Source organism: Eutrema salsugineum, unplaced genomic scaffold (assembly GCF_000478725.1).
Source record: "Eutrema salsugineum unplaced genomic scaffold, Eutsalg1_0 scaffold_4, whole genome shotgun sequence".
In the NCBI taxonomy this organism is placed as follows: domain Eukaryota; kingdom Viridiplantae; phylum Streptophyta; class Magnoliopsida; order Brassicales; family Brassicaceae; genus Eutrema; species Eutrema salsugineum.
Window position 1 is genome coordinate 8,729,737 of NW_006256686.1, and position 16,451 is coordinate 8,746,187.

Sequence of the window (16,451 nt, forward strand, 5' to 3'; positions counted from 1 at the left end):
TTTAAATTTTTCATAAATATCTTAAAAAATTAAATAAAAATTAAAATCGAAAATGTGCTATGATACCCAAAGTGGGTATCAGCAATGGAAATGCCCTAATAAGTGGGCAACAATAAATCTGCAAAATGAACCATCTGGTTCAGGGAAAGAGATCATTCACATCCCAAGATCAAACTCTTTGCAAATTTGTCTCGTTAAGACAGGGGCAACTACACCGATGATATCAACTTTAGAACTACGACCATTGGCGAATGATACTTACCTGGCTAAATCTGGCTCCCTCAAACTTAACTTTCGCATGTATCTTAGCAATTCCACTGTTAATATTCGGTACGTATTCAACTCCAACCCATAAGGCCATAACTAGTATATATATTTTATTTTATAAATCTGAACGTGTTTAAAATCAATGTGACACATAGTATAGTTATATTATAACTCTCCAGATTAATATGTATATTTGAATGTTGGAGCATATATAGTTTAGAGTTTTACTCGACTTACTGTCTAACAACAAATATTAATTAGTGAATGATTGTGAGTTGGGCCTTGTTCTTTTCTTCGACGCTGCGTCAAGCGTTCGGCGACCAAAAAATACACTATAGAGATTTTAAAAATGGTGTTCGTGTTCATATGTCTGTGACGCTGCGATTACGTTTAACAGTGACGCCGGTGTTGTTGGTGACGCTGGAAAAATACAGCGTCATTTTTTAGGTATCGCGGCCACCTCCTGCGACACTTCCTCTTTTAGCAGCTTCTCCGTTACATGGTCGCTTTGCTTTATTAAGTATTACGGTCGTCGCCGTTTTGCTTCGTTAGGTATTACCGTCGTAGCCGTTATGCTCTGACGCGGACGCAGACGCAGCGTCGAAGAAAAGAATGGTCGACAAAAATTAAAAAGAATGATTGTGAGTTGTGACAGGTACCCAAAAGATGTGTATGATCGTACATGGATTCCATATTTTCAACCCGAGTGGACTCAAATTTCAACAACTTTGAATGTGTCCAATAAAAACCACTATGATCCACCGCAAGCTGTGCTTAAGGTGGCCGCGACACCTACAAAACTGGACGCGCCATTAACGATAAGTTGGAGTTTGGAGAATCCTGATGATCAAATCTACATGTACAGACACTTTGCTGAGATCCAAGTAATAAAGGCCAATGACACTAGAGAATTCGACTATCTATTGAATGGAGAAACAATTAACATTAAAGCTATTAGTCCAAAATTTCTTGAAATAGAGACTATGCTTACCACAATTCCTAAGGAATGCATAGGAGGTAACTGCCGTATGCAGTTGATAAAAACATCAAGATCGACACTTCCACCTCTACTAAATGGTTTTGAAGTTTACTCAGTTCTTCAGCTTCCACAACTTCAGACCAATGAAAGTGAAGGTATAAAAATTTGAATAGTTCGTTTCCTGCGGTATATATTGATGATATTGTAGACAACTTCATTAGTTTTTACTGCCGTATTGATGAAATTTATGCTAGTGGTTGCTATCAAGAACATCAGCTCAACTTATGGATTGAATAGAATCAGTTGGCAAGGAGATCCATGCGTCCCCATCCAATTCTCGTGGGATGGACTAAATTGTAGCAATACAAATATATCATCACCACCGAGAATAATTTCTTTGTAAGATCTATTTATGCTCACATAGATTTTGGAAAATTACTAAAAGACATGGTTGTATATAATATAAAATTTTAAATATGTTTTTAATAACCAGAAGTTTATCTTCAAGTGGCTTGACTGGAACCATACTATCAGAATTTCAGAATCTGACTCATCTAGAAATTTTGTAAGTATGAAGTTAATCTTCATTAATTTTGGACAAATATTTGATATATGGACACAAAGCAGATTAAGGGTTCATTGTTTTTTTTTTCACATCCCAGGGATTTGTCAAATAACACTTTGAGTGGAATGGTGCCTGAGTTTCTAGCCTCTATGAAATCATTGTTAGTCATGTAATAAAGTTTTAATGTTATTTACTTATCACGTTCACACGAATCATGTTTAATAATCCTTTACTTGGACAGAAACTTGAGTGGGAACAATCTTAGCGGTTCAATTCCTCAAGTTCTTCGAGATAGAGAAACGGAAGGACTAAAGTTATAGTAAGAAAGATTCTCACATGATATTACTCTTTTAACTAATTAATCATTATCCCAACTTAATGTATACTTCTTTTTACTCTTTAGTCTGAATTTCCTATTTGTAGTGTCCTTGGAAACAAAGATCTTTGTCTATCAAGTAAATGCATAGACAAGCCAAAGAAGGAATTTCCAGTGAAGATTGTTGCACCGGTTGCTTCCATTGCAGCTATAGCTGTTGTGTTGATCATCATTTTTGTGTTCATAAAGGAAATATCACCGAGTATGGAAGATATTTTCAACAGAATCTCTAATCGATAGACAATTATATATATGCATGTTTACTACTCTTATGTACTTGCATATGCTTTACGTTTAGGGAACAAGTCTGAACCGTGGATCAAGACAAAACGACGAAGGTTTACTTATTCAGAAGTTATGGAAATTACTAAGAACTTGCAACGACCTCTTGGTGAAGGAGGATTTGGCATCGTTTATCACGGTACCCTAAATGGTTCAGAGCAAGTAGCTGTCAAACTACTTTCCCAAACATCAGCTCAAGGTTATAAAGAATTCAAGGCAGAGGTAGGAATTGCTTTAACTCTTTCGCAAAATGTTATTTATAATGAGGATTACTTTATACATATTGAACCAATTTATTTTGTATGTTTGTTTTACATTATTGATTAGGTCGAACTTCTTTTGAGAGTTCACCATATAAATTTGGTAAGTCTTGTTGGGTATTGCGATGAACAAAATCACTTTGCCCTCATCTACGAATACATGTCCAATGGAGATTTACATCAACATTTATCAGGTGAGCATGTATCTTATAATTCAAAAAAAAAAAAAAACATGTAACTTAATTAAAAGCATAATTTAGTTACTTTCACCTCTAGTAATGTATTGTAGCTTAAGTATATATTAATCATAAATATGTGACGTAGGCAAAAATGGTGGCTCTGTTTTGACTACAAATAGCCATCGAGGCAGCATTAGGATTAGAATACTTGCATATTGGATGCAAACCAGCAATGGTGCATAGAGATGTCAAAAATACAAATATATTGTTGGATGAAGAGTTCAAAGCCAAAATTGCGGATTTCGGGCTTTCGAGATCTTTCCAAGTTGGAGGCGATCAAACTCAAGTTTCAACCGTAGTTGCTGGTACTTTGGGATATCTTGATCCTGAGTAAGTATATTCATCGACTTACCATATGCATGGTTGAAATATGTTTTCAATCTTTTAAAGTGGTGCAAGAATTGCACAATACATATGAATCACACTCCATATTTTCTTGGCGTACCAGATATTATTTAACAAGTGAGTTATCTGAGAAGAGTGATATCTACAGTTTCGGGATCTTATTGCTAGAAATCATCACAAATTAACGAGTGATTGATCAAACTCGTGAAAGGCCTAACATAGCGGAATGGGTCACATTTGTGGTTAATAAAGGAGATATCAGTCAGATCGTGGATTCTAAACTTCAACGGAATTACAAGCCCCGCTCTGTCTGGAAAGCTCTTGAACTGGCTATGTCATGCGCAAATCCCTCTTCGGCCAAACGACCAAACATGTCCCAAGTTATCATCAAGCTTAAAGAGTGTCTTGCATCTGAAAACGCGAGGACACGTAGGTATCAAGATGCGGACTCTCATCATAGTTCGAGTGAGCTGAGAGTGAGTGTGACTTTTGATACCGACTTGTACCCTAAGGCAAGATAGCATATGTGTTCTTATCTATAAACGCTTTATTATATTATAACCAATATGTGAAGAACTGTCTATTGGACAGTAAATTTATAATATAACAAAGCGTTTAGCAACTTTGTATAATAACACTAACGTTTAATAAATTTGATTAAACCAAAAAAAAACGTTTAGTAAATGTGAGTAAACAATAAAACGTTTAGTAATTGTGATGAACAAATTTGAAAAGAATATATAAAATGTCTTATTGAATTGAGAAATAACACTAGAATTCAATAGAAACTTAAATTCATTCAAATTCTACTAAATATATTCGTTGAATAAACCCCCTGATGACCGTTGTAAAATGTATACGTGAATGTTGGAAGGAAAAATTCATAAGGCCAATAAAGTTAGAGTATCCGGTTTCATAAAATTTGTATGACTTTGACAAAAATAAAATGTGTATATGATGATTTTTATTTTACGTTCGTAAAATTTTAACTTAAGAAAACGCGGTGAAATTGACCTAAAAAAAAGCCGGTGGAAATAATTGGCGCTACTCTCCCAATACGTGGCGCTAAATGAAAATTATAAATTTTCCACTTGCTGGCATCACGCGGATCGACAATACTAACCGTCGATAGAGATAAATCGACGGTCAATATGTCGTTTCATTGTTCACCTAGATCGATATCAACAGCCGTTAGATCAAGAACTATATCTAAGGGCTCACATCAAAAGGGTCTCGTCTTCCATATAAATCACCTCCTCCCCCATTGTAAATTCCTCAATCTGATTACAGTCCCTAAATCTATATAGCTAATTTTCTCGAGAAAATTCACGTTTCCTGTAAAAATGTCTGGTCGTGGAAAGGGAGGCAAGGGTTTGGGAAAGGGAGGAGCCAAGCGTCACAGGAAGGTTCTGAGAGACAACATCCAGGGAATCACCAAGCCGGCGATTCGGAGATTGGCTCGTAGAGGAGGCGTTAAGCGAATTAGCGGTCTGATCTATGAGGAGACACGTGGCGTCCTCAAGATCTTTTTGGAGAATGTCATCCGCGACGCCGTCACTTACACCGAGCACGCACGGAGGAAGACGGTGACCGCCATGGATGTGGTTTATGCTCTCAAGAGACAAGGAAGGACGCTATATGGTTTCGGCGGTTAAGGAATTTGGCGTTTCTCTGTGTTTTCTAGGACTTGGTTTTAGCGTTTATAATTTCAGATCGTTTTGTATTTCCGTTTGCGTTGTATTATCGTTTGGTATGAATATATGCGTTTGCGTTTTATGATTCCGGTGGGTTTCTGCGTTCATGAATTTACAATAGTTTTGTCTCGCAGCTCCCTCTTTCCATACGAGAGAAACGTCTTGCAATCGATCTTCATAAGAGACTAATGACAAGAAGTTTTTTTTTTATGGTGACAAGAAGTTTATTTAATCAAAACAATAAAGCTTTAACGACATTCATTTAAAATGGTATTCTATGAAATGGCACACATGTTAAATCATTTAACTGAAATCAGCATGCAACTTTCTGATGAAAACAGAGAGAGTGTTGTACAGAGAAGAAGCATGTAGAAAAATAGAGTTTGTACCGATAAAACCGAATTTGATTGGACATCAACCTCCAGTGGTTCAGGTTGTATTACTTCTGTAAAACATTTGATTTCTCCTGCTTTTAGTTTGAAAACCCATTAAAAAAAAAAACATTAAGGTTCACAGATTAGGAACCTTCTTTTCGATATCTCTCATACTAAAAACTATGATTGGACTTAACATACCAAAACCAGAATCTTCTTCAAGATTTTACAGTCAAATACTTGTTCATCACTCTTTACCATATTTGGGGTGAGCGGAATGGTAGATGTCATGGTGAGCACCCGTTAACGCCACAAAAGCTGATAAAGAGGATAGACAAAGGCATGAAAAACAGATTCAACTCTATTCGATTGCAGGGGACCACAAATACGAAGAAGGCTGCCAGCTTTGGATAGCCTCAAGATCACCAAATTAAAGACTAGTTAGTAATACTTTGTGCGATTTTAATTTGTTTTCAATCATGCAAACATCATTGATGTAAGAACGTTTTTTTTTTGTTTGAATAAATTTAACATTCATTAAAAAAAAAAAAAACTACGATTGGATTGAATCAGAGGCTAGTTCGTTAATTGATTGAAACTATAAGAACATCTAAAATTTTGCTTCAAATGGACAATAGATGGTTACATTAAAAAAAAATACAGAATTAATCGAAAAGAAATACGCCTATTTCAGCCTTATTTTTTAGGCCCATAATTGCTCACTGACAATAAGACGCAAAAATATACAAAACACATTAAAAAGCGCGTTTCAAGCAAGCAAAAAAAATTTAGTAATGTTAAAGAGTGGATAATTATCCACATATTCACCGCCAATGTTTTACCGATTTAGTAAATATTTTATACTTTTCTTTTGCCTATAAATAGACATCATGCGATGTAAAAGTGAATTGACTTAAGTGAATACAACTCTCTCATCTTCTTACGTCTTCCCTTCTTCTCTCTTCTTTCTCCACCTAAAGAATATTATAATATATATATATATACAAACACATATATATATCCTCACATATTATATATATAATACATAAAACATTATCAGCATGAACGTCTCTTGATCCGCTCTTATACCTAAAGAGGTAAGATTTAAATTTATGTTTATTTCAAGTTTACGTATTATTTTCGGGATGATAGGCTCTGTCTTCCCCGAACCGTTAATTAAATTTATATTAAAGTTTACGAGATAATATGCTCTGCCTTCCCCGAACAGATCGTTGAGATAGGCTATGCATTCACGATCATATGATCATATGGTAGACTATGTCTCCTCAAATCATATATATGGAGTAGAAGGTTAAACCTCCTCCTTGATATTATGTTTATGGAGTGGTAGGCTCTGCCTCCTCAAAATTATATGGTAGGCTTTGCCTCCTCAAAAATATGGTAGGCTCTGCCTCCTCAAAAAATATAGTAGGCTATGCCTCCTCAAATTATATGAAAGACTCTGCCTCCAGTATTATTTTAAATTTTATGCTTTATTATGTGTAAAAATTAAATTTTTATCATGTTTTTCTCGTTAAGCAAATTTTAATACTGAACGTTTGCTAAACTGATAAAATTATATACAGTTATAATGTCAAATTTGGCGAAGCTCGAAATCCCTGCCTTTGATGTGTCTGGAAAAAATTATATGTCATGGACAGTAGGTGCAAAAATGCATCTAAGAGGAAACGGGCTTCTCGATATCATCGATAAGTCGGAAACGACATCAGATGAGTTAAAGGCGAAAGCCATGATATTTTTGTTCCACCACATCGATAATAGTTTAAAAGAAGAATACATCACGAAAGAAGATCCTGCAGATTTTTGGCAATCTCTTAAAGATAGGTTTGATCACCAAAAATATGTGATCTTACCAAAAGCCAAACATGAGTGGCTGAACCTCCGATTTTAGGATTACAAAAGTGTTGGTGAATATAATTCCGCTATGTTCGGAATTACTTCCAGGATGATGTTATGTGGACATGAGGTAAGTGATTTCGACATGATCGAAAAAACTCTCCAAACATTTCATCCTGGAAATGTAATCCTGCAACAACAATACCGGGCAAAATGTTACACCACTTACTCGGAGTTGATGCAAGTCCTCCTTGTAGCTGAACAAAATAATCAGCTCGTGATGTTAAACTATCAAACTCGTCCAACTGGATCATCACCATTCCCAGAAGCGAGTGTTGCGTCATCCAGTCAAAATAATAGAACCGAACGCGGATGCGGGCGCGGTCGAAACCGTTACCGTGGTCACGGACGAGGCCGTGGACGAGGAAGACAAAATGATGTTGGTCGGGAAGCAGGAAAGCAAAAGGAAACTGCTTGTTACAGATGCGGCACGAAAAATCATTGGGCAAAAACATGTCGTACACCAAGACATTTAGCCGATCTGTACCGAGCATCACAAGATGCCAAAGAAAAGGATAAAGGAAAGAATTTTGAAACCAATTTCATCTCTGATGAAGCGGGACCTTCCTTTGATGGCATCAGTGATTATACTCATCTTGATATCGCTGATTTCCTTGTTGATCCTGAAGAATCAACGGAAACAAAGCGATTAAGATCGATGTAATATAATTTCTTTATGTAGAAGATAAAAAAAAACCAATGTAATCTTAAATAAGAATGTAATATATTTTGTAAACATAAAAATGTTTTTTTTTAACTTTTAAAATCATGTTTTTGATTTATTAATGCATTTTCTTGCATATTGTGATTCAGACTATGACATCATTTGAGATTCAGGATGGAGATACATGTCTAGCCGATAGTGCTACGACACATACTATACTTAAAGATAAAAAGTATTTATCATGTCTCAAAATAAAGGACTCCGCCGGAAGCGTGGGTACCATATCTGGTAATGCAAATATTATAATTGGCTCCGGAAGAGATAATTTTTCAATGCCAAGGGGGACAAAGTTTGAAATAAATGATGCATTATATTCCCCCGAATCCAGTAGAAACTTGCTAAGTTTTAAAGATATCCGAGGAAATGGATATCATATAGCAAGTACAAATAAGAATGGCATTGAATATCTTTGCATTATATCTGAGAGGAAACACGTATTGGAAGAATTACCAATGATGTCCTCTGGGTTATATTGCACAAAAATAAATATGACTGAATGTTACAGTAAACCCGGGGTTTACTATTACATTTAGAATATGGCATGAAAGACTTGGCCATCCTGGATCAGTCATGATGCGAAGGATTGTGAAAAATTCGAATGGCCACCCATTGAAAAACCAAAAGATTTTTCAATCGGGAGAGTTTTTATGTCAGGCATGTTCTCAAGGAAAACTCATAACTAGGCCCTCGCCAGTCAAAATTGGGAATGAATCTCCTGTATTCTTAGAGAGAATACATGGTGATATATGTGGGCCGATTCATCCACCGTGCGGGCCATTTAAATATTTCATGGTATTAATTGACGCATCTAGTAGATGGTCACATGTGTGTTTATTGACCACAAAAATATGGCTTTCGCAAGATTCATTGCCCAAATAATCAGGTTGAGAGCGCAATTCCCTGATTATGCCATAAAGAAAGTTAGGCTTGATAACGCTGGTGAATTCACTTCAGCAGCCTTTAATGACTATTGTATGTCATTAGGAATCGATGTTGAACATCCGGTTCCACATGTTCATACACAAAATGGCATGGCTGAGTCTTTAATAAAACGGTTGCAACTGATAGCAAGACCGTTAATATTGAGAACAAAACTCCCAATTACTGTATGGGGACATGCTATATTGCATGCTGGGGCATTGGTCCAGATGAGGCCAAGTGCATATAATGAATATTCCCCAATACAGTTAACATCTGGCAAGGAGCCAAATGTATCCCATCTCCGTATATTTGGATGTGCGGTCTATGTCCCAATAGCCCCGCTGCAAAGAACAAAAATGGGGCCACAAAGGAGATTGGGAATATATATCGGCTATACGTCACCAAGTATAATTAGATATCTTGAACCGGTAACTGGAGATATGTTTACGGCACGTTTTGCCGATTGCCACTTTAATGAAAATGAATTCCCAGCGTTGGGGGGAGGATCAAGAGAATCACCAAAGGATATCACATGGTGTACACAAACCTTGGTTTATCTCGATCCCCTACCCATCAATGCGAAATGGAAGTTCAGAAAATCATACATTTGCAAAGATTGGCAAACCAGTTACCTGATGCGTTCACAGATACGAGAAGAGTGACAAAATCATATATCCCAGCTGCTAATGCTCCATCAAAAATAAATGTTCCGGAACTAGTTATTGATGGGAATAAAGCAAATGAACCGCGGGTTCAATTAAAGCGCGGGAGGCCGATGGGCTCGAAGGATAAAAATCCTCGAAAGAAAAAAAAATTGGGAGACAAGGTTACATAAGAACCGAATAAAGAAAAATGTCTTGAAGACATTGGTGAAGAGGTTCCAGAAGAACTAGTTAAAGAAGTTCGCCCAGAAGACGAACATGATACTGAAAAGTATGAGATTTCCATTAACTTCGCCCAAAGTGGGATATTATGGGTTAGAAGTGAGATAAATGATACAAATGATATGTTCTCCTTTTCAGTATCCAAAGAAATTGAAAATGAAAATGATGATCCAGACCCAAGGTCCGTGTCAGAGTGCCAGAAAAGGCCTGACTGGGAGAAATGGCAGATTGCCATGAGAAATGAATTAATTTCCCTGAATAAAAGAAATGTTTTTGGATATATAGTCATTACACCAGAAGATGTAATGCCAGTCGGGTGCAAATGGGGTTTTGTGAGAAAAAGAAATGAGAAAAACGAGGTCACACGATATAAAGCCCGACTTGTGGCACAAAGTTTTTCTTAAAGACCGGGAATTGATGATGAAGATACATATTCCCCGGTCATGGATGCAATCACATTCAGGTACTTAATGAGCCAAACGGCATCTAAAAATCTAGAAATGTACCTTATGGATGTTGTGACTGCATATCTATATGGATCACTTGATAGTGATATATATATGAAAGTTCCAGAGAGAGTAAAGATCTCCGAAGGATCAAAGATGCCTGAAGCATCTAAAAATATATGTTCGGTCAAATTACAGCGATCACTTTACGGATTAAAACAGTCTGGACGCATGTGGTATAATCGCTTGAGTGAATACTTGTTGAGTAAAGGATACATCAACAATGTGATATGCCCTTGCATATTTATTAAGAAATCATCGTCAGGATTTGTGATCATTGCTGTATATGTTGATGACCTGAACATAATCGGAACTCAAAAGGAGATTGATGATGCATGAACTCACATGAAAGAAGAGTTCGAAATGAAAGATCTTGGAAAGACAAAATTTTGTCTAGGGCTCCAGATTGAGCATTTCCAAGATGGGATATTTGTGCATCAATCAAATTACACCAAAAGGGTGTTAAAACGCTTTAAAATGGATAAAGCAACTTCTTTGAATACTCCAATGGTCAATAGATCACTTGATATTAACAATGATCCATTTCGACCTTGTGAAGATAGCGAAAACATATTAGGTCCTGAAGTACCTTATATGAGTGCTATCGGTGGGCTTATGTATCTTGCAAATTGTACTCGACCAGATATAGCTTTTGCTACTAATCTACTTGCAAGATACATCTCATCTCCTACGCGCAGACATTGGAATGGGATAAATCATATTTTTTGTTATCTCCAAGGTACGATTGATCTGGGTTTATTTTATCATAGAAACCCCGAAGTTGGTCTAGTTGGTTTTGCAGATGCAGGATATTTATCAGATCCGCATAAATCTCGATCGCAAACTGGATATGTTTTCACAATTGGTGGAACGGCGGTCTCGTGGCGTTCTCAAAAACAGACTTTGGTCGCCACTTCTTCAAATTATGCGGAAATCATTGCTCTTCATGAAGCATGTAGAGAATGTGTTTGGCTCAGATCTATGCCTCATCATATACAAGAAGCAATCGGAATAATCATCAACAAAGAGCCGACAAAATTGTTCGAAGATAATGTTGCATGTGTCGCTCAACTAAAAAAAGGCTATATCAAGAGTGATAGAACGAAACACATTCCTCCAAGATTTTTTTCTTATACTCAAGACCTCGAGAAGAATCAAGAAGTCGATATCCAGTATGTACGTTCAAGTGAAAATGCGGCGGACCTCTTTACAAAGGCGCTTCCTACTACAGTATTCAGAAAGCATATTCAAAGTATCAGAATGCGTCATTTACGAGATTTATGAAGAAAACATTATATCCGTCATTCCAGAGGGAGATTGCGTTACTGTACTCTTTTTCCCTTATTATGATTTTTATCCCATTGGGTTTTTCCATGGTAAGGTTTTTAACGAAGCAGTACGTAATATATTATTAATGATAGATAATTAAGAGGGAGTGTTTAAGAGTGGATAATTATCCACATATTCACCGCCAATGTTTTACCGACTTAGTAAATATTTTATACTTTTCTTTTGTCTATAAATAGACATCATGTTATGTAAAAGTGAATTGACTTAAGTGAATACAACTCTCTCTTCTTCTTACGTCTTCCCTTCTTCTCTCTTCTTTCTCCACCTAAAGAATACTCCTTCCGTATTTTTTTAAATGTTGTTTGGAGTTATGCACACAGATTAAGAAAATATTAATTATATTAGTTTTTCAATATAAAAACATTATTAATTATTTATTTAAACACAATTCAACCAATAATAAAACAAATTATATAATAAAAATAATTATAAAAAATAAAAAACTAATAAATGTTGTATTGAAAACTGAAAACGACAACTAATTTAAAACAAACAGAATTTTCTAAAACGACAATTAATAAAAAACGGAGGGAGTATTATAATATATATATATATATAAACACATATATATATCCTCACATATTATATATATATATAATACATAAAAAGTAAAAGGCAATTTGTTTTGATGTCGTAAGGCGATTTGCATACTCGTTCCTTTGCAAATTTTCAGGCATTTTATGTATATTAAGGCCCTATTCGTTTTTTTTATCTAGATGCTGCATCTAGATTTTGCATTTAGATATTTTTTATATTTTTTGTGGGAAAACATGATTTTTTATACTTGACGTGAAAATTTTTTACTGAAATTTTGAGTTTTTGACGGAAAATAAATATATTGTGTTTTTGGCAGGAAATCGAGATTTTACGTTTTCGGCGAGAAACCAATAGTTTTCGTTTTTAATGGAAAATCGAGATTTTACGTTTTTGGCGAGAAATCAAGATTTTGCGTTTCGGCGAGAAACCGAGATTATTTCTTTTTTAGCGAGAAATCGAGATTTCGCGTTTTTGGCGAGAAATCGAGATTTTGCGTTTTCGACGGAAAAGCGAGAATTTTTTGTTTTTGGCGGAAAATCAAGATTTTGCGTTTTTGGTGAGAAACCGAGAGTTTTAGTTTTTGGCGGGAAATCGAGATTTTGTATTTTTGGCGAGAAACCTAGATTTTTCATTTTTGATGGGAAATCGAAATTTTGTGTTTTTGGCGGAAAATCGAGATTTGCGTTTTTGCGGGAAAGCGAGAATTTTTTCGTTTTGGCGGAAAATCAAGATTTTTGCGTTTTTGGCGAGAAATCGAGATTTTGCGTTTTATCGAGAAACCAAGAGTTTTTCTTTTTTGGTGAAAAATTGAGATTTTGCGTTTTTGGCGAGTAACATAAATTTTTCGTTTTTGGCGGAAAACCTAGATTTTTCTTTTTTGGCGAGAAATCGAGATTTTGCGTTTTTTGCGAGAAATCAAGAGTTTTCGTTTTTGGCGAGAAATCGAGATTTTTCGTTTTTGACGAGAAACCGAGATTTTGCGTTTTTGGCGAGAACCGAGAGTTTTCGCTTTTAGCGGAAAATCGAGATTTTGTTTATTGGCGAAAAGCCTAGTTTTTTGGTGAAAAAACGTAGATTTTTCGTTTTTGGCGGAAAATCGAAATTTTGCGTTTTTGGCGAAAAATCGAGGTTTTTGCGTTTTCGTCGAGAAACCGAGATTTTTCTTTTTTTGGAGAGAAATCGAGATTTTGCGTTTTTGGCGAGAAACAGACATTTTTTTGTTTTTGGCGGAAAATCGAGATTTTTTGTTTTTGGCAAAAAATCGAGATTTTACGTTTTTGGCAAGAAACCGAGAGTTTTCGTTTTTGGCGAGAAATCGAGATTTTGCGTTTTTGACGAAAAACCGAGATTTTTCGTCTTTGGCGGGAAACAGAGAGTTTTTGTTTTTGACAAAAAACCAAAAATTACGTTTGGGTGGGAAATCAAGATTTTTTGTTTTTTACATGAACCAGATGCAAACGCTGCATCTGAACTCTCTATTTCTCAGCATCTATAATATCCAGATTTTTGAGATGCTAATCAATTTGCATCCAGATGCTGCATCTGAACACAAATTTTTTTTGAAAAAACGAACAACATTTGGATATTTGCAGCTAGATGCAGCATCCAGATACAGAAACGAACAGGATCTAAATGTTTTTTACGTATATTAAATAGGGAGATTTGGTTGATTCTAAAAAAATTATATATTTTGAAACTTAACCCATGTTTTAAAAACTTTGAAAACTAACTTCTTTACTAGGTAAAAAATAACACAAAATTTTGATAATTTATAAGTAAACAATATTTATTTATTTAATTTAAATATGTCATCATGTTAAAAAAATGATCTTCACCCAGAGCCATGCCTGAGCACAGACTAATGAAGCATGTGCTTCAGGGCCGGAAGACTTAAATATTTTTTTGGGCCAATTTTTTAGAGTTTAAGTTAGTTCAAGTGGTTTGTGAATAGGTGAAAGCATGTTTGGTTAGAGGTTTGTCCGAGTTCAATTCTTTCCAAATGCATATCTGTCATTTTTTCTTCTTTTTGTCAATTATTTATGGGCTAAGCTGTATTAAGAAAAATTTTAAGGGGCTAATTTTTTTTTCTCACTTGTAGTTAGAGAAATCTCAAGCACGGCTCTGTCTTTATTTTATCAAATGTGAAATAAGCTTTTGGAAATCGATGCATAATATAAAGAAGTAGATGAGTGTATATATGATCTCAAAATCCCTTGAGCGAAGGAAACTATGGTCGTTGATATTGACAGATCCAATCAATGCTGCATGGTCATCAACTATCATGATTTTACTGTGATCATACAAATGCATAGACAGAAAGATATATATATATATATATATATAACATTCACCGTCGTCGAAAAAAATTATGATCATTAGCCTTTAAGCCAATAGTAAGACAATAGTATTGTAAAGATTATTCAGCATTGATGTATTCAGACTTATTCTTGTACATATATGTCCTCTGTATATATGGTTCGATTGCATTATGACTAATGACGCACCGCTCTTGTCAATACCTCCCGGCAACGCATATCATTCAGTTAAAACAAATGTATATCATGACCAAGGGAAATTTCTTTTAAAAGAAAATACAATTTGAACATGGCCTCGCAAAATTTGAGATAGCGCTGCTACGATTCATAAAAATATGAGTCTAGTCTGAGAAGATCGTCACTGGTTAGTTTTAGTCAATATCAGTTGATGTGTTAGTATATTTTGGATTAGGTTATGATAAATTGATAAATATCATAAATAGGTCTTTAAGCTGACCGAGCCTGAATGGGTAATCGTAACGTTTAGAAACAGAATATTTTATATTGTGATTTTGTGTCAACAGAAAAAATAGATGTACGTACGTTGTGTACTTGGATTTAACTATATCTTAGCCGGACTTACTTCTATTAGAATTAGTCAAATCTGTCTCTTTTCTCTTCAGGCGTCAGTCAAATCTTTCCTTTATTAATCCATATTATGATCATTATATATAGTAATTATGAAAAGGAGAAAGAACTATGATCAGTCACTGTAATTGAGTCTTACTTCTACAGTCAAATCTAATCGTTAACCCCCAAAAATAAAAAGAGATATTATTGCCACAAATCTCTCTATATAATTACTGTATCCTGCATTATACCCACAGTATTTATATAAACACCTTAGGTTTTTCTATAACCAAACCTAACGTTCACAAAAAAAAAAAAAAGATAAAAGAGATTAGTCATGGCCTCGACATGCCTAGGTGACTGTCTAAACATCAAAAGTGACGTGGATTGTGTTCGACCGGGAACAACTTACGCCAAGCTTTACAAGTGGCCGGTGGCCGAGGCGGAGTTCTTACGGTCAATCAGCCACGGCGGTAGCCAGCGTCGTGCCTCGGTGGTGGACAGCATATCTTGTAGGCAAATGTATCTTAGAAGCTATACCTTCTCAAGAAATGAAGAGAATGAAGATGGAAGAGAAGATCAAGATCAAGATGGCGATGACGCTAGTAACGGAAGAAACGAACGGAGACGTTTTGAAGGAGGAGAAAGGAAGAAGGCGGCGAAGAAGAAGAGCATAAGGACTAGTAAAACGATGCTGCATAGGGCGTTTATGGGCAAACTCGTATTGAAATGTTTGTCTTGTGCTTTCTCATATTAAGGTTAATGTTACAGAGTGAAGTAAGTTTATCAATACGTAGAGACAAGAATAATTATTATTATTTATTTAGTTTACGAAAGTTTATCGTTGAAAAGATTTCAATGTAAACGGATATTACTCTCATTATTCTTTGTTATACAAACTGCATCATCAAATATTGTTTCGGTAGCGACTACTTCTTTTGTCTCCGCAAATTATTTCAGTCCACAACAGTATAAGAATCTGATATATTTTTAACGGAAATTTATGTATACTAAGTGATTATTAGCTTAGAGAATGAATAAAACACAATGACGCTGAGATGAAGAAACTTTGACATAAATTTCATAAATTTTCTCCGAAGTCTAATTTCCACATATTGTACATAGATGAATCAGTAGTGAAAGTCAACGAGAGAGTTAATTTGAGTCAGAAGAGATAATTGAATTCAGAATGCATGAGGGATAGGAGGAGAGGTTTTAGGGATTTTAAAGACATTCTCCATTGTGAGTATTGCTAAATTTGTTTTTCCAAATAAATTAGAAAAATTATAGAGTTGACAAGTATACATAACATGATGCGTTAAGTTGAGAAAACTTCTCATTTGTTC

At 35.3% G+C, this 16,451-nt stretch overlaps 4 protein-coding genes across 4 annotated transcripts; all 4 read left to right on the plus strand.

The window, feature by feature from the left end:
• The first annotated feature begins 52 nt into the window (after positions 1 to 52).
• On the plus strand, positions 53 to 3,834 carry LOC18014076 (probable LRR receptor-like serine/threonine-protein kinase MEE39). The gene is given in 12 exon segments (XM_024153597.1): positions 53 to 330; positions 923 to 1,401; positions 1,501 to 1,645; positions 1,740 to 1,811; positions 1,909 to 1,980; positions 2,053 to 2,130; positions 2,235 to 2,389; positions 2,486 to 2,691; positions 2,797 to 2,923; positions 3,054 to 3,075; positions 3,077 to 3,298; positions 3,417 to 3,834. Coding segments are annotated over 12 exon segments (2,274 nt in total).
• A 759-nt stretch (positions 3,835 to 4,593) lies between these two features.
• LOC18014079 (histone H4) lies at positions 4,594 to 5,092 on the plus strand. The gene has a single exon (XM_006418857.2). It carries the CDS (start codon positions 4,657 to 4,659, stop codon positions 4,966 to 4,968), a length of 312 nt encoding a protein of 103 aa, XP_006418920.1. The 5' UTR covers positions 4,594 to 4,656; the 3' UTR covers positions 4,969 to 5,092.
• Positions 5,093 to 7,053: 1,961 nt separating this feature from the next.
• LOC112084461 lies at positions 7,054 to 7,962 on the plus strand. Its single transcript, XM_024153598.1, has 2 exons — positions 7,054 to 7,226; positions 7,347 to 7,962. Exons 1-2 carry the CDS (start codon positions 7,054 to 7,056, stop codon positions 7,960 to 7,962), a joined length of 789 nt encoding a protein of 262 aa, XP_024009366.1.
• A 7,480-nt stretch (positions 7,963 to 15,442) lies between these two features.
• Positions 15,443 to 15,862, plus strand: LOC18014080. Its single transcript, XM_006418858.1, has one exon. It carries the CDS (start codon positions 15,443 to 15,445, stop codon positions 15,860 to 15,862), a length of 420 nt encoding a protein of 139 aa, XP_006418921.1.
• The last annotated feature ends 589 nt before the right edge of the window (positions 15,863 to 16,451 follow it).